This window comes from Haplochromis burtoni, unplaced genomic scaffold (genome assembly GCF_018398535.1).
Source record: "Haplochromis burtoni strain Fernald_Lab_line unplaced genomic scaffold, NCSU_Asbu1 Contig_77, whole genome shotgun sequence".
NCBI classification, from domain to species: Eukaryota; Metazoa; Chordata; class Actinopteri; order Cichliformes; family Cichlidae; genus Haplochromis; species Haplochromis burtoni.
This window is the reverse complement of record NW_024582438.1, coordinates 552,299-569,639: the sequence shown is the minus strand read 5'-3', so window position 1 is coordinate 569,639 and position 17,341 is coordinate 552,299. Positions and strand designations below refer to the sequence as shown.

Sequence of the window (17,341 nt, the reverse complement as noted above, 5' to 3'; positions counted from 1 at the left end):
GCCCTCTCTTGACTCCCTGTGTGGTTATGTGCCACTTTTGTGTGTCACTAACTTTTGTCTCTCTGCTCTCCTTTTCTTTCTTGAGACTAACCCACCAACTGGTGTATTTGAATAACCCTGAGCTTGCTTCTCCTGGAAGTTTTCTCCTGTTAAAAAGGAGTTCTTTCTAAATGTTATAAATAAACATTTAAAAAATGAGTTCTTCCTTCTCAGCTCTGCCAAATGGTAAATGGTCTGACAGTTGGGGTTGTCCCCCTAAAATTACAGTCTTTACCTTAAAACAAAAAGCACCTCAGGACAACTGTTGTTATGAACTGCTTTGAAATAAAATTGACCCAGAGGCACAAAATCCATATTACTTCAAAGACCATGTCTTCCTCATTAGTGCTGCTCAGAAACTCTTAAGGCCTTTCACCTCAGCTGCTCCAGTGAAGCTTCTCAGTGTCTGTCAGATCAGATGCATCAAGCTGGACAATAGTTTCAATTTGTGAAACTGTGCGCAAGGTGAAGAACAGCAATCATTGGACCCAGTCATGCTTCAGAGCCTTGGTGAAATATTCTTGACTGTTATGCACCAGCAGAGGTTTAGCTAAACAACACACACAGTTACAGTAAATCCTCTGTGTTTTCCTACCACCTGTGCCAGCCAAGTAAAACATTTACCAGTGCAAAATGCATTTAAGTGTTTCTGTGGTCACGTCAGCTTGTATCTCGTGCTTAAAGTTAAACTAGAACTTTATGATACCCGTGCATCCACCCATCTGATCTTAAGTGTGTTTTATAAGCAATAAATAAATGCAATCCACTGTTTAGTGCAGTGAGGCTTGTTTGGCTTACCGCTCAACCAGCAAATCCATTTTAGGAGTTTTGGTTATTGAAGTGAATGTTCAGTCCAAAAGCTTGCAGAAGGAGCCAAAAGCAGCACAAAACCCTCCAGATTTTTAATGTAAAATGTTTGTTTATTTCTCAAAGTTATACAGATACAATAAAGCAAGAAATCAACAATATAAACCGGCCGTACACTTCAGATAAAAACACTCACAAGATTCACAATGAATAAAAATGATTTGACAAATTATAGGTACATTATTTCTCACAAGATATACCCTTATTGATTCTACAATGATGTTCATGATTGGATTAAAATGTATCAGGTTGTATCCTTCAAGTAATTCAAGTAATTAAAATAAAAACTAAAGTCTACCAAAATGGCTCTACCACTCTCTATTCTTACCACATAAACATGGCTAGTTTTGTTCTTTCTGTAAATAAGTTAGAAGTTTTCATAGTGATGTATGAAATGAGCCTGATCCCTCTTGTTCATCTGCTGGCAAGCTTTCTCCACATTTTTGGTCAGTCCTGGAGGACCACAGCTGAACACTCCAATTTTACCCACCTAAAGAAAATGATACAAATTCAGACGTTAGAATAATCCACTCATGTCCTCCGTCGGGTAAATAAGGACGGATGAAGGCCTGACCTCTGGATGAACCTCCTGCAGGGAGCTAAAAAAGGAGACGAAGGGCGGGCGGCCAAAGTGGGTGACGGACCTGAGGCCGGTGAAGAGGCTGCGGTTCCACACTTTTTGAAAATGGCGCTCACACACGTACTGCACACACAAAAATGGGGAAATTCATTAGTGAGTACAGTACTCATGTGAATCCTGACAAGAGTTATCACTTCATTTGCTTCAAAAGTGTCGTTAGACTGCATTTCAGGGCAGCTGGGATTCAGTCTCAGCAGCCTTCCTGTGTCTCATTCTAGTGGAGCTTTCAATTACAGGTTCATTGTAGCTTGTTGTTTTTGTTTTCTACACTGATTGCAGCGGTCCTGTAGTATCCTGCTGTTTAAGACACTCACCAAACTCTGAAAACTAAGCAAGATGTCAGTCTTACATGTTTACAGAAACACACACCAGGTTCAGGGATACTACTCCCTTTATGTTTCTGTTTGGCTGTTAATCTTGTTTTCTTTGGTTCTCTAGTTTTGTGACCCGTGACCATTAAAACAACAAGTCTCTGGTTGTTTAATGTTAGCCCACTTATTAACTTTCCTCACATGGGAAGATTGATAGCGGTTTGGGTAATTACAATAAATTTGCATACTTTTGTACTACGAGTGGGATTCAAACAGATCTATACTCTATGCATAATATCATTTTTCACACTCTAAGAGATGCACCGAGGGCACCGGTATATTGCCTAAGGACACTTTTTGACATGCTAAATGGAGGAGCTTTCTAATTAATGGATGACTCAAAACTTCAGCTAAAAGTCTGGAAACCAGGGAAAACAGCCCGTGAAACTCAGTCATGTGCTCTATTCTATTTGTTTGACCTGTAAAAAGTGGTTTCAAAGGAGCACTTGCTCTGACTGTTCAATAGGAACAAAGCAAATTCTAATCGTGCCCATGAAAGCGATTCTGCTAAGAAATCAGTAAAGCTTTTATCAAAATTAGACAAATAAGATGTAATGTGTTTAATAGCCAGCTTTACAGATGTTTTGCACAGGTTAGCTTCCTTGTTAGAAGGCGAGTGACATTAATCTTGTCATCTAACTCTCATCAAGGCATTTGATAACCTAAACCAGGTTTGGCCAACTCCAGGCCACGAGGGCCGGTGTCCTGCAGGTTTTAGATCTCACCCTGGGTCAACACACCTGAATCAAATGATTAGTTCATTACCAGGCCTCTGGAGAACTTCAAGACATGTCGAGGAGGTCATTTAGCCATTTAAATCAGCTGCGATGGATCAAGGACACATCTAAAACCTGCAGGACACTGGCCCTCGAGGCCTGGATTTGAACACCACTGTCCTAAACAATCCCTTTAATACAAATATTGATTTAATTGTTTGATAAAGGTTTAAATACATTTCACTACACTCTCTATTTCATGTGATACTTTGAAATGGTGACTGCAGATCTTACCAGCATGGTCGTGCGGAGGTCGAACTTTTCAGCCACCTGAGTGATATAAGTGTGGACCGACACCAGATCCTGAGTGTCCATTTCTTCCACCTCCCTGATGATGTCTGACACCCACTCAAACTGACGCTGTGTCCGTGTCACCCAGATGAAGTAAACCTGAAAAAGTACAGGACTGTTAGGAGGAGAATTTCAAGATAAAATGTGTTTCTGGTTGTTTCATTCAGGACTCACTTTTTTGCACAAAACCTTGGACTTGACAGAGGACTTGAACACCAGGTCTTTGAGAATTGAAGTGAACGGGGTGACTCCAATCCCTCCTCCCACCAGAACAGACACCTCAAAGTCAATCCACTCCTGATGGCCCTCGCCAAAAGGTCCATCCAAGTACAGCTTAGGGTGAAGTGAAAGATGAATACCAGTGCCATGAAAATAACTGAGATTCAGATGAAACCACATGCAAAAACAACCTACCTTTGGAAAAGCTCCAAGCTCCAGCAGGTTTTCCTCAGTGTAGAGCTCTCTGAGCTGGCTGGTCCACGGCCCCACAGCTCGGATGTGCAGGCTCAAAGTCTCTTCGTGAGGAGCTGATGTGAGAGTGAATGGGTGGTACTCATCCGTGCCCAACATCAGACATGCTATACGAACCCACTGGCCCGAACGGTAAACAAAGCCCTGTGGCCGCTTGAATTCCAGATGTGTCACACCTGCAGGTAGGATAAGTCATGCACAAACACATTGCATGATTTCAGTGAAGACAATGCAACATTTTCAGAAATCAGGTCGAGACAGAACAATGAGCCATTTAATAGAGAAAAGCCATGTTTAATCTCCCGAAAGGGTCACCTGATGGCAGCAGCTCAGCTCTGATAACCGGGATCTCCACCTTCTTCCTACTCAGGCTGATTAGTTTGTCCAGGAGGAAGAGCAGGCCAGGTGGGATGAGGTAGATGTGGAAACGAGGCTCTTGAAGCAGAGCGAAACTGCCATGAATAACTGTCTGTCAGGACAAAACCAAAGCTGGTATCACACCGCTGTTCAAAACTGCCTCAGTTGTGCGCTTTAAACCCAAATAGTACTTACAAGAATGTACACGGCAACATAGAGGTAATGGGTGATCCAAAATGCACGAAAACTGATGCGACGGAAATAGTGTGAGGCAAAAACGTACATGAATGCGAACGCAAAGAGAAGCAAGACCCCAGTCATTCCTATAAGAAAAGAAAAATGCAGAGCAAGCAAATTAATTATTAAAAAAGTAATACTGCAGCATGTCTGTAATCAACTATTTCATAGCATACCTGGAACAGTTTGAAAGAACCACCAGTACCACTTGGGAGGAAGTTCAGACCTAAAAGGAAAACACGCCAAACATAAACTGGGATAAAATTCCAAAATCTGCAACATCTAAGGTTTCGTTTGAAGTCTTACCCGTTGTTTGATACGACTTTTGGGAAGAGACAAGATAGGATGTTAAGGTCGCTGACGGAGAAGACGTAGATGTTGACCACGTGGCCCAAACTGTGAACAACTGTAATGAAAACAGAAAACAGTGAGCACCACATGAATATTTATATCACCAAACATCAAATCGTGACCATCCTTCCCATAAATACCGACTTGAGAGGATGATGGCACTCATGGCCATAAAGCGATGAAAGTCAATGGCAGCGTCAAAGGGGATGTAGCGATTCAGGAAGGTCTCTCGGCAGAGCGTGATGAGGTTGCGACACACGGTGAGAAGCATGTAAGGAAACAGAAAGGAGATGGCAGCGGCTGAACCACGGGACACGATGATACCCACCATGGATGTCTCGGGGACACCTGTAGATACAGACTGCAAGCCATAGTCTGCGCACAGTAATTGTATTCAGATTAGATGGGGGGAAAATGAACATGCTACGGGGCTGTGATGCAGTGGGGACACACAAGGAAGATTTCCACTCACAGTAACATCTTTCAAGTGCAACACCAGCTGTGATGCCGTACACGATGATGAAGCACACAATGTGACGCCGATAATTCTCAACGAAACGTTTGAACTGCTGGATTTTCTGCTGGACCGGGTTCTTTATGTACTTCTCGCGCTTTGGCTTCACATAGACATTTGGAGTATGGATGTTTAACCTGAAAACAGTTGAACCTGTTACATTTTGTTTCCCAATCTAAGTGTTAAAACAGATGCAAAAAGAAAACAGAAAACATGCAAACACAACAGAAAAAGGTCCCACCCAGCTGGTGGAACGTTTCCTGCTGTGAGGCAACACTGCTAACTGCTGCCCCACCTAGAATGTGTGTCATTAATCTAGCACACTTAAGTAGGTGGGTTAATCTAACTTCAAAGTGTTGCAGCATCATAAAAAGCACCGATTTGTTTTTATATTTTTACAACCAACACACAGTTACATTGTCAGGCATTGTGTTTACTTGTGGATTTGAAAGGTGATTCAGGTGTGCAGCAGGGCACACCTCAGTGATGTATAAGACTAACACTACACAAGCAAGGATTCAACTGGCAGCTCAGGCTGTCCCTTCCTCACTTTCTTTCTTTCTTTCTTTCTTTCTTTCTTTCTTTCTTTCTTTCTTTCTTTCTTTCTTTCTTTCACATGCTTGCTGAGTGGAGTTGAAATGCAAGGAAAGGATCCAAGTGAAGGAAGCCAGGAGACTTGTTAGCATAGTGACAAGCAGCCGATGTCTCTCTTTAAAATTTTTCACGTCTTACTTTGAAGACTACTTTTCTTGTGTGCCTTCTTTTGTTTTCACTTCCCGTCTTTGTCTGTGTGTACTTATTCTGTGTGTCCATCAGTCCTTCAATGTGATTGGGCCTTGTCTTTGTCACTCACAGCATCTTCTGCAACTTAGGCTTACGCCTTTTTTTAAGTTTTGCCCCATTTTCCTTTAGTTTGTTTTCTATTTGTCTACTTTGATTGTTGAACTTCATCAGCCTAATTAAGGCTCACCTTTGGTTTTGCATTTAGGTTGTCTTGTAAATACACTTCACACACCAAGTATGGCTTTATTTAAAGCTGTGGTAGACTTTTGTCTTTCTCGGTATTCATAATTTTCATTCTTTAAAGAACTTAAAGAAACCATACCTTTTCCGTTTGCGTATCTCTGGTCCGTCTGTCTTGTGACTGCTGAAAAAAAGCAAAACAATATTGAACATCATAGAAATACAAGCTGGATAAAAGAAAGAAATAATCCCGGATTTTTGTCTTAAGTATTACAAACATTTTTGATGTGAATGAGTTATGACATCCAGCTTTCTCACCTGTTTGCCGGACAAATGAAGGACACTCTCTGGTCTCGACTCAGCTTCTTCTTCCCCTGTTTCTCCATCCCTGTGCACATGCCAGACACACAACTGCATCAGACAAGGTCAGAAAAAGGAGGACGCTCTTAAACAAAACTTTCTCCAACCTTTGACATTGAGCTGAGCAAATTGCAGCTCCTTCTCGTGATCCCGCAGCAGAAAATGAAAGTCCTCCCACGAGATTTTCTCCTTGTCATCAAAGCCCGCGGCCTGCATCATGGCCTTGATGCCGTCCTCTGCCTGACTCTTTGAAAGAGCACCGTTGGAGATTTCTATGAAAGACCTGCAATTCATCAAAAGGTTGAAAATGACCCATAAAACACACAGAATAAATGTGGTGCACTCGTAAAAAAAGGGAAAGACCAAACCTGAGCATCCTGGCAAATTCTTCTTTTGATAAGAAACCAGTTTCGCCAATGTCGTTCATAGAAAACATGAGCTTGGATTTTTCCTCTGGAGACCCTGAACACATACACATATCATCAGACATCAGAATTTAAATGTCTATCAATCAAAACAAAAAAATTTAAAGGAAGTCTTTTCAAAGTACAGCATCAGCTCAGTTAAACTTCTGGGATATTGATCTGGTCAGTTAAGTAGCAGAGGGGCTTGTCAATCAGTTTCAGTTCCTTTGGAGTTAACAGGTGCACCAGAGGGGCAGCAATGAAACAACCCCCAAAACAGAAATGATTTGGGGGTTGTTTTCGGACTTTTTATTCACAACCTTTGCATTTGGCTATAGTCAGTGTAACTACTGGTAGCACAAGGCAATACCTGAACCCTACAGAGGTTGCACAGGTAGTTCAGCTCCTCCAGGACGACATATGTGCCGTTACTAGAAAGTTTACTACTTCACCCAGCACAGTCTCAAGACAATGGAGGAGATTCCAGGAAACGGGCAGAAAGCTGGACAGAAGTTTCTTAACCCATCAGCGGGATCAGTATCTGCTCCTTTGTGCAAAAAGGAGCTGGATGAGCGCTGCCAGAGCAAGAAAATGACAACCAGCACGCCAGTGGTGTGAACGTCCCTGTCCAAACAATCACATGTAGACTTCATGAGGGTGGTCTGAGGGCCCAACATCCTCACAGGGTCCCATGTTCACTTCCTGGCAGTGGAGCCCGATTGTCAGTTAGCATAGAATACCAGAAGTGGCAGGTCCACCTCTGCTGGCCTGTGCACACATTAACTGGCTGAGCTAAATCCAGTAGAACACCTCTGGGACACCAGTTTGCACCTCAAACTGTCCAGGAGCTCAGTGATGCCTTGGTCAATCTGGAAGGAGATCCCCCAGGACATCAACTGTCGTCTCATTAGGAACGTGATGCGATGTTATCAGTGATGGCCACAAACAGGTAGAGGCAATACAAACTACTGAGTACCATTTTGAGTTGCTTGGCAAACTGGACTAGCCTGCCTCATCATTTTTCACTTTGATTTTTGTGGTGTTTTTGAATTCAGCCCTCTGTATGTTGATCATTATGCAATGTGGCATCCTATCATTCCTAAATGAGATGTGCTGCTTTATTTTTTGGAGCAGTGTACCTACAGTGTAACTGCTTTCATGTGTGTGACTGATGTTCTTCATTTTTACTTGAAGTTGGACTGTTTTTCATGATGCTTTAAATACTGTTCCAGCATTTTTTTAAATTCTGGAAACCCATTCTTGTTTGTTGTTTTGGAGTTTGTTTGTTTTTTAATTACTATTAAAAGAATTTAAATTGTAGATGCAATTTTAGAGCCGTGGCTAAAAGGCAGAGCATACTTTGAAGTCACTAGTTTTACCTTTCATAAAGATAACAATAACATCCAGAAACTCTTGAAAGGAGAGGTAGCCATTGCCATCTTTATCAGCTAGTGTAAACATGGAGTCCACAAATAAGGAATCGGATTTGAGGCCAAGTGCATCAGCAAACTCCGACGCCGTCAGCTCACACTGGAGAACCTCCCTGGCTTTCTTGTGGGATATGCCACTCATGTCTCCGGCGTCACACTTCTCTATTTCCAAGACCTGTGAGGGAAGTGTTATTACATGTCACCATAGTGTCATTACTAATATCACAAACGTCAGCAGCATAATGTCATGGCAGGTGAGATCACAATCAAGACCAACAATTAGTTCTGTTGGTTTGTGGTCTGTCTAATTTGACCTTCAACTAGGATTGACGACATTTTGCGGCCAAGCACAAAGCTACTGCCACAGGTGACAGGAGACAGAATGACATAAACATCCAGAAGGTGACTGTACCTTGGAGAAAGCGTGGCGAATGAAAGTTTCAACAATCTGAGCCCTCTGCTGTCTGGTCAAAGCCTCCTTCAGCAGTCCCTTCTCCCTCATCTCTCTGACTCTAACCTCCGGCCTGACGTCTGTCACCTCTGGGCGCAGTTGCCTGACAAATTCCATACGTTTGCTCTCTTCATCAAAAAACAGCACCTATGTAAAACATTATTTAAAAAGGAAGAGGGTGATAAAAGCAATGGATTTTAGTGATGCATGCATGCATCTAGGACCAGATGAGGTGGAAAAAAAGGGGGGGCATCACTTTGTCAGCGAGAACGTTGGTGCCTGCACCAGATGCTGCAGGGGCATTTCTGGGTTTTTGATAATCTGATTACAACTGTATCCATAGGTTAAAACCATCTTATCCCAGTACTCACCAGGTCATACTCTTTTGGCACTTTGAGCAGCAGAGCCTTCTGCTGACAGTCGTTGGAGAGAACGACATCTAGGTAGTCCTGATTGCGCAGATTGATGCAGCGGTGAGCAGTTCCAGATCTGTCACAGACCTGCAGCCTCCGCTTCTCATCGATCTCCACGCTGACGGGCTGCAACTGTTTTTTATGACCCTGCCACTCGTATGCTAGAGAACATAAGCAGAATGAGATGAAGGTTGTGATAGCTTTCTGGATAAAATATGGAGGAGTCTAAAAGAACATGAGCAGAGAAAAACTAAAAACTTCTTTAACCATCTCCAATTTTTCTTGTTTCTAGTAGGTTTAAGGTCAACTATATCCTTAGATTCATTAGTATTATTAGATGGCATAATTTTACAGTTATATTCACACAACTGGCTCATTTTTTAATGAGACATAAATCATAGCTGATGACATAAACTGACATTGATCTAACCCAACAATGGACACAGCAAATAAATAACGTTTGAAGCTTTTCCTTTTAAATCTTATTTTGATTTCATACCACTGAGTCCCACAGCCGGCTCATCTGTTCTGTCACCAGCTTTCCTTCTTCTTTGGAACTTCCTGTAGCGATACTTTCTTAGATACGCCACCGTAGAGGCCACCAGAAAACTCACTGTAAAGGAAAACAATCAAATGCTTCACATTCAAATCAGAGTTTTTGCCAGGCAAGAAGACAGCGAGACCGTGACGATACTTACCAACAGGGAAGAGGAACATGACAATAACAAATATCCCAAAGCCAGCCCTGCTCCCATCAAAGTAATCAAGTTTTGTGGCATTAGTGCAAGAATGGAGCATTGATGCATTTAGCTGTGTGGGTTGAGGGCAGGGGTCACCTAATGACAACAAAGAGAGCTTTTTTTATTTTTAAAGGACATATTTATATATAAAACTGAAACGTTTTGATCATAGACTTAATTTATTTGTACCATCCTTCCAGAAGAACACGTTATTCTGTATATGTGAGGCCTCTGCACTTGTCACCGCAATAAGGACGTCACGATACGTCACACTGCGGATCGCTTGGATCTCTTTATCCGTAAACAAACTGGAACCCCAAGAAAAAAACACTGAGACGACTAACTCAAATGCAGTGAGTTTTCTGTTCAGAAGTTTGTAAATGTAAAGGATAAAATATTCTCTTTCTACTGTATGAGGAAACTGAAATTACCCATTCTGCTTGTTCTCAAACCAAAAGCGGTCTCCATTTCTTATACGCTCAAACTGATCCAGCACAATAGCGGAGAAAACAGGACCCGGCCCATCAAGAGTTTCCAGCAGTCCTCCAGGGAAAAGCTCCAGCTTTGAGACGTCTCCATCATACAGTTCTGCAATGTCGCGGAGCAACTGTTGCAACAACACATTCGTTTAATTCCCAGAATTAATGCCCAACTTTCTTTACTGTGTGTTTGGTTTTCAGATTTGTACCTGTGGGTTGGTGTGGTTGAGCTCAGGATTAATATCCTCAAATTTGTTTACAGGAGGCAAATCCAGAGCCTTTCTAATCTCAGTGTAACTCCGTAGACCAAAGTCTCTTCCTCGCTGGATGGTCATAGCCACCAGATCTGTCCGGGTGAACCTCAACGGTCCGTACATAAAATCTATCAAAGTATAAATAAAATCAGAATGCTGGATATTTATTTATTTATTGGGTAGTGATTAAGAAAGATTAAAAACCTCTCAAGTCCTCCACAACAATATTATCTTCTCTCTCTGCAATCTGGGAGGCCATTCCCATGAGGAGGTCATCTACATCCTGGCTTTTCTTCATATTAACTTCCTGGGAAAAAATGAATGACAGAAACATTTTAAAATCTAGGAATGGGAAGTGCATAGTATAGTAGTTCATGCTTTAAATTCTGTCACATGCACAATACTGTACACAGAAAAAAATGCCTCTCTATGCTCTTCTTTTCTCTCCCCTCTTTCCATCACCCTTTAACCAGTCATGGTGAAACTCAGAGGCTCGGGTTGTTTTTTGTTCTTGGACCAAGATAAACTGATAACTGATTAAACTGACATCATAAGAAACTGAAGGTTGACATCCAATAAATAGTTAATTGATAACACATTTTCCTTTCTTTTCCTTTTTGTTTGGGGTGTTGAACTATTTCATTTCTTTCTGGTTTTCACATTCATTTCGATTGTTTAAATTATTTTTGTGGTATATTTGAGTTGTTTATTTTACTTGAAAGTATTCCTACTTTAACAAAAAGCCAAATGGAACTGAACAAGACATTTAGATAAAGCAAATTTTCTGTTTCATAAATCTTTGGTCCTGTGTGTTGTGTCGGGTGGAGGTCTTATTTACTCCTACAGAGTTTGCTGCTGCCAGTCTCCTTCCCAAACCTAGTAGATCAGTGAGCGTGAATCTGAGTAAATCTGTGATAATTCTAAACTGGAAAGCTCTAGGTCTAAGATTCTTGATACAAGCCCTAGATTCAGATATTGTAGATGTTATACTTGGTGCCAGCAGTGTACATCACTTTATTAAGCCAGAGGGACACACGTCACATTCAGGTTACAATGGCAAAAGCCAAAATGGAGTTCTTCTTCCACACTGTCACCAAGTGCTTCCTCACGCTGTTTGATTACTGGGGTTCTATCACTAATACTGTACACTCTTTATCTTTTCAAATCACCTTGATAAAACTCTTACGGTGAACTGGCAGCATTTACATAAAACTGAACTGATTAAATATCTTTTCAGTCATCCTTGGGATTTGTCTCTTTCTGCGGTTCCACTAAAAAAAAAAAAAACAACTACTTTGATCCTGCTCTCACTAAAAATCTTTTATACAAATAAGAACATCAAAATGAAAGCTGGTGGTGAAGCGTGTGGTGCACTATAGCAAACTTAATAAAATGCAGCAGTCTAAACAAAACATACCTGACGTTTCCAAAAGCTGTTACAAAGACGCATTGCTGGCGATGTGCTCCCATCGATGTTGATAATTTCCCGAAAATGGCAGGTTCTGTTTCTGTAGGAAAACAAAGCAACAACGCACGGTTATTCTCACAGCATCTAGATGTAGGGTTTTACATGCTGTCTAACAATATTAACAGCAGGATACTGAGCTTTTATAATTTTTACCCAAAGGAAATATGGGAAGCAGTGGTATGTTTCTTTAACCTTGAGAGGCGTGTTCCCCATTCCCCCTGTTCCCAGTGGTCCCAGGAAATAAAGAATCATTACCTCATGTAAACACCAGGTGGAGCCATAGTGATACCAAACCGTATGGCAGCAGCCTGAAACTCAGGTGAGATCCCTGGATCAACAAACTTCTGGTAACCTGCATACATGTAAGTCAGAACATAATAAAAACAAAGTGAAAAAAAGAGTGACAGCAACAACAACAGAGTGAGAATTGCTCCTCAAGCATGCAAACTTCTACCGCAGTGAGCCGACAAACGCAGTGAATAGAAGAAACAGTGAAAAAGCGACTGAGGTGATGGGATCATCTGACCATTATCTTCTAACTTTCTTCAGCCGTGGCTGCTTATTCAGCACAAGAAGAAGACTCGGGTTAATGCTTTGCTGACGGCACACACTTTTTGTCAAACTCCACCACCGATGGCTCACCTCACCACGGCTTGTGGTCACCGGTGCATGACCTGTTCTTCCCTGCTTCTACATGCACATGCACTCTGGCTGATTCTTACCTGGGTAGGGAGGAAGCTTTTTGCCATTAAGGTACGCAGGCAGCCATTCATAGAGAGCAATATTCTGTGTGGAAACAAGGCAGGAAAAACATCAGTTTTTTATATTTAAACTGTGTATGAACCAGGCATAACGCAGTAGATTGATGTGATGATGAATCCAGTAGCTTACATTTTAAAAAGAATTAATTGCGGGTGAATGATCTATTGTTCTAAAAACAACTAAAAACATCAAGACATGGTCACTGCGGTTCATGACAGCTTGCGCAGGGAGCAGAAGTGCTAATCAAATGAGTGAGGGATGATGCATTCGCCTTTAACGACCACCTAGCATTGATGCAACCTTCTTCTCTCAAGAGTGCAAATTAAATCAGCATCTGTGCAGCGAGAGGATTACGTGGAGACTTTTCCATCTACCTGGAATGTGGCCACAACGGTCTTCCTGGCGTTTTGAAACAGCTCCTCGTCTGACCACTCTGGGTGATTGTTGTGGAGTTTGGAGGCGATATGATTGTGGTACCGAAACCAGATAATCCCCTCTGCTGCTGTGAACACGTTCTCGTTAGCCCAGGCATTTCCCAACTCTGGGCAGAAAAGAAGATAGAAAATCTAGCAAATTCTCCTCTGCCATCATTTCATTTTGCATTATTATCACAACACAATATACAGAAATTGCCTTTACAGTTAATATTTTAAAATAAAAATCAACCGAACGATCATTAATATTTCATGCATCTTTAGCCAAGTGTCCATTTCATTTTGTGTTGATTTTTCAAGATCTCTGACCGCTAATAGAACAATAATTTAGCTACTTGTTTTTAAGGATGTGACAACAAAAGAAGAAGATCCTCCCCAGACAGCCAACAAAAACACTGGTTTCATGACACCTGTATGCCATCTTCTCTGCTATAAAGAAAGGGATTTACTGTGGTTGGCGTGACAGGCCATTTACAAAACAACTACAGAGTCATAACCCACGTCAGTCTGGGCCTCCCTTGACTCACCCTGGCAGACTGTAACACATACTGAGGGTGAAGAAGTATTTGCATACATTTTTTGGGTGTTTGTTTTCTTGATTGGGTGGATATTACCACATGGCGTGCAAAGAGAGTTATGTGATTTGGACTTATATAATGTGCAATCACAATGATTTAGTGATGCTTACAAAACAAAAACATATACACTGTGTGGACAAATGTACTGAGGCACCTGCAGTTTTAACTTAGAGGGGCATGAAGTTCCCAGCTCACCATTCTTGTGCTGATGTTCATGCAGAGAAGGTTTAGACTTCTGCAGTTATTGAGCCAGCAGAGTGTTGGCAACTTTTCCACACTATCTGCCTCACTTGGCAACTCTGTAACTTTACATGGTCTGCTGTTTTGTGTTGCTATGGTTCCTAAATGCTTGAACTTAGATCTACAGGGAAGAAATTTCACAACCTAATTTGTTGCAATGGTGACATCCTGCTATAGTATCACACTCAAATCCAGTGAGCTCTTCAGAACGACCCAATCGTACACAACTGTCTACAAAGGCTGACTCCATGACTGGTGCTTGATTTTATACACCTGTGGTGATAACAGTGTCATCCTGTCTCCCTCTAACGCAGGGGTGGGCAATCTCAGTCCACGAGGGCCGGTGTCCCTGCAGGTTTTAGATCTCACCCTGGCCCAACACACCTGAATCACATGATTAGTTCGTTACCAGGCCTCTGGAGAACTTCAGGACATGTTGAGGAGCTAATTTAGCCATTTAAATCAGCTGTGTTGGTTCGAGGACACATCTAAAACCTGCAGGGACACCGGCCCTCGTGGACTGAGATTGCCCACCCCTGCTTAACCGCAACTGGCTGTAGCAGATCACTACCCTTCCCTGAGCCTGTTTCTGATGGTGGTTTCTTCCTGTTAAAAGGGAGTTTTTCCTTCCCACTGTCACCAAGTGCATTTTTAAAGTGGGTCATTTGAGTATTGGGATTTTCTCTCTATCATTCTAGGGTCTTTACCTCACAATATAAAGCACCATGAGATGACTGCTGTTGTGATATGGCACTATATAAATAAAACTGAATTGAATTGAATAAAAACACCTGAATTTAAGAGGTGTGGCCCAATATTTTCCATATAGTGTATGTGGAAAAACCTCAGTATCAGTCTTGATATATAATGACTTCCTCTTACTTTTTTTAAGGAGAAGAAAATATTCAGATAATAGGCAACTGCATTGTTAAGTTTTGGCACACTAAATGTCACCTCTTGCAAACAAAATTAAGATTTAAAAAATGTAAAATAATACTATTTGTGTGGGCTTCCCAGACTCCATTTATAGAAAATAATTATGTTTTAAAAAAGCTATTCCCTACATGCTATATGTCCTCCTACATGTAAGTATTATAATTACATATGAGGGTTAATTTTGTTCCTTTTTTTATATTATTTATATTTATATTTAGTGATCTTATCGAATGGGAAATTAGTGTTTGACACTATCAAAACTTTGTTTTTTCACCATAAAGGCCTTCTGCTACAGCTTCCCTTGTAGAGGGATCAGCAGCGCTCCACATCTGGCGTCCTCCTTTCTTGGGCATGTTCCACTCAGAGCCTGAAGTGAGGAGGCCTCCAGAGAAGCTTCTCCGGGAGTCGGACCAGGAAGTGGAGGGGCCATAAATGGAGCTACCATCTATCCAGGCGGTCACCAAGTTGACCTGTATTGTATAGTGTGCATGTCACATATAAATCAGGAAAAAATTGTCCATACAGCTGTTTGCACAGAGACACATTTACGCTGAAGACTGCAGCAGGACTTAGACGCAACACAAATCTATCTTAACACAATGGTCAAGATAGAATTGGTACCTGTATGCGAGGGTTACTGGGACTTTGTCCTGACTCTTTGTCCCACGGTCCTCTTTGGAAGAGCAGGAGAACTTTCCCGGAGGCGGTCGGGTCAAAGACAGGGTCACCTTTTGGGACTGGGATGTGCATGAACTCAGGTGGGCAACCAGGAGTTCTTGAGTCAAAAATTTCAAATGTAACATGATAACCTGAAAAAATGGAAAATAACTTCCTTTTACCTGCTTTATACTGTACTACATATGTTAGCAGTTGTCAGAGTGAACCAGGCGCTCAGATGACAATAAAACTTATTAAACGTGTCCAATAAGGGAAAAGCTGAAAGCGTTTTTTGTTGTGTTAACTAAGTACTGTGGAAAGTTCACAGTGATTCAGTGGTCATTAAAATGTGTCCAGAATTTGCACATTTAAGATGATTCATGATGATTCATCCGGTGAATCATGTCACACTCCTCTCCCCTAGATAAGTTGCCTTTATCGGTTAAAAGTATCGGTATTGTTATTGGTATTGGCGACACTAGCCATGCATTTAATTGTTATCAATTTCCCAACCCGAAATTGAAGTATCGCACACCACTATCTCAGCAGACATCTTGGTAACGCCTCCGAACTCTTATTTTGAAGGATGATCTAAATTAACATTAATTTCAGAGTCAACAAGACGTAAAACTACACACACTGAAACACCAATCAAATCCGACCTTCATAATGTGTGAAAGGTTTGCTGTATTTGCCCTAAATTACGTTTTTAAAAAGTTTCCCCCTTGAAGGTGCACAAGTAAATTTCCATTCAGGATTCTAGGCGTGCCATGTTTCAGTGTCAGTAATATCTGTGCTTTGTATCCTTCTTTTGCTCAGCGAACCATTTTATTTTACATTATTTATATAGCTTTATATTTACCAAAGAAAAGCGAGAGCACGGTCTGGTTGCGTGTGGAGGGGAGACCCGAGGGCCCCTCCGCCAGCAGCCTACTCAGTCTGCGGGGGTTTGGAAGCAGCGGCTCCTGGACAGGATGGTAGACTCCGTCCGAGTAACGCGCGGGCACGAGGCGCATCAGATGAGTACCTGCGCGAGCACAAGCACAGCGCGGTGATGTAGAGTTTGTAGAGTTCACCGCGGCTGCACACTTGAGCAACTCCTTGACTTACCGACAGCTCCGCGTCGGGGATATCCCAGACTGTTGTACCAGCCGTCAAAGCGAGGAACCTCCCAGGTTATCTCACAGTGCGAACCTGTTCGGTACATGTCGAGCAAATTGGAATTTATTTTACATTAATAAAGTTAAAAGAGTCTGAAAACACGGTCTTTCCTTTCTACTTACGTTCACTAACAGTGAGCACCAAGCCAAACGCAGCACACACACTCCAAACCCATTTACGCAAATCCATTGATGCGAGAGGTGCTCCTCAGCGCAGGATTCGGCCAAGAGGAGTAGTTGAGTACTGAGAAGTGAAGACGGAGTGAAGGTAACTTGTATTTCCTTTTATATCCTCATTAACATGTAATTAAACAAGGCTGCTTTAACAGAAAGAAGAAAATTCCTCCAAGTTTAACTCGACTGCGCTCTAGTTTTTCAAACAAACAGCAAAACTTGACAAAAACCTAAACTGCACCGCTTCATCGCGACAGTACCATTTAACGTGTATTTAATGTCTATTTAACTCTAGTCCAAAGAAAATATCATGTGCCTTTTATCTCTTAGTATCTGACTGAAGATGAGCAAGTAGTTGATTCTCACCTACTGCAGAGGTTGAAGTGTTGCGCAGAATAGTTCAGTAGCACAGGTGCTGCGGAGGGATGGTGCAATACTAAAGTTTAAATGTTCTGCACAGCTTATCACAAACTCAATGTGACCTGTTTCCCAAATGGGAATGGCCATCATTCCTGGATCACACC

At 41.8% G+C, this 17,341-nt stretch overlaps 1 protein-coding gene across 1 annotated transcript; it reads right to left on the bottom strand.

The window, feature by feature from the left end:
- Positions 1-959: 959 nt before the first annotated feature.
- On the bottom strand, positions 960-17,272 carry duox (dual oxidase). Its single transcript, XM_005929177.3, has 34 exons — positions 17,184-17,272; positions 16,767-16,887; positions 16,594-16,677; positions 16,346-16,510; positions 15,448-15,635; positions 15,101-15,296; positions 13,013-13,179; positions 12,599-12,662; positions 12,132-12,228; positions 11,826-11,916; positions 10,613-10,715; positions 10,364-10,536; positions 10,107-10,282; positions 9,865-9,983; positions 9,634-9,771; positions 9,435-9,548; positions 8,894-9,096; positions 8,484-8,669; positions 8,021-8,246; positions 6,606-6,699; positions 6,345-6,520; positions 6,196-6,265; positions 6,020-6,061; positions 4,873-5,051; positions 4,545-4,775; positions 4,356-4,455; positions 4,226-4,275; positions 4,008-4,135; positions 3,771-3,924; positions 3,399-3,631; positions 3,159-3,317; positions 2,928-3,083; positions 1,481-1,609; positions 960-1,396 (listed from the first exon to the last, which is right to left on the bottom strand). The coding sequence occupies exons 2-34, from the start codon at positions 16,831-16,833 to the stop codon at positions 1,274-1,276; spliced, it is 4,581 nt and encodes a 1,526-aa protein (XP_005929239.1). The 5' UTR covers positions 16,834-16,887; positions 17,184-17,272; the 3' UTR covers positions 960-1,273.
- Between the last annotated feature and the right edge of the window lie 69 nt (positions 17,273-17,341).

Coding starts and splice junctions, on each gene's coding strand:
- duox (XM_005929177.3), bottom strand. CDS start 16,833: ATGGATTTGCGTAAATGGGTTTGGAGTGTGTGTGCTGCGTTTGGCTTG. Junction 5,052..6,019: donor GAGATACGCAAACGGAAAAG/GTATGGTTTCTT, acceptor AACTGTTTTCAG/GTTAAACATCCATACTCCAA. Junction 4,456..4,544: donor GAGTGCCATCATCCTCTCAA/GTCGGTATTTAT, acceptor TTTTCATTACAG/TTGTTCACAGTTTGGGCCAC.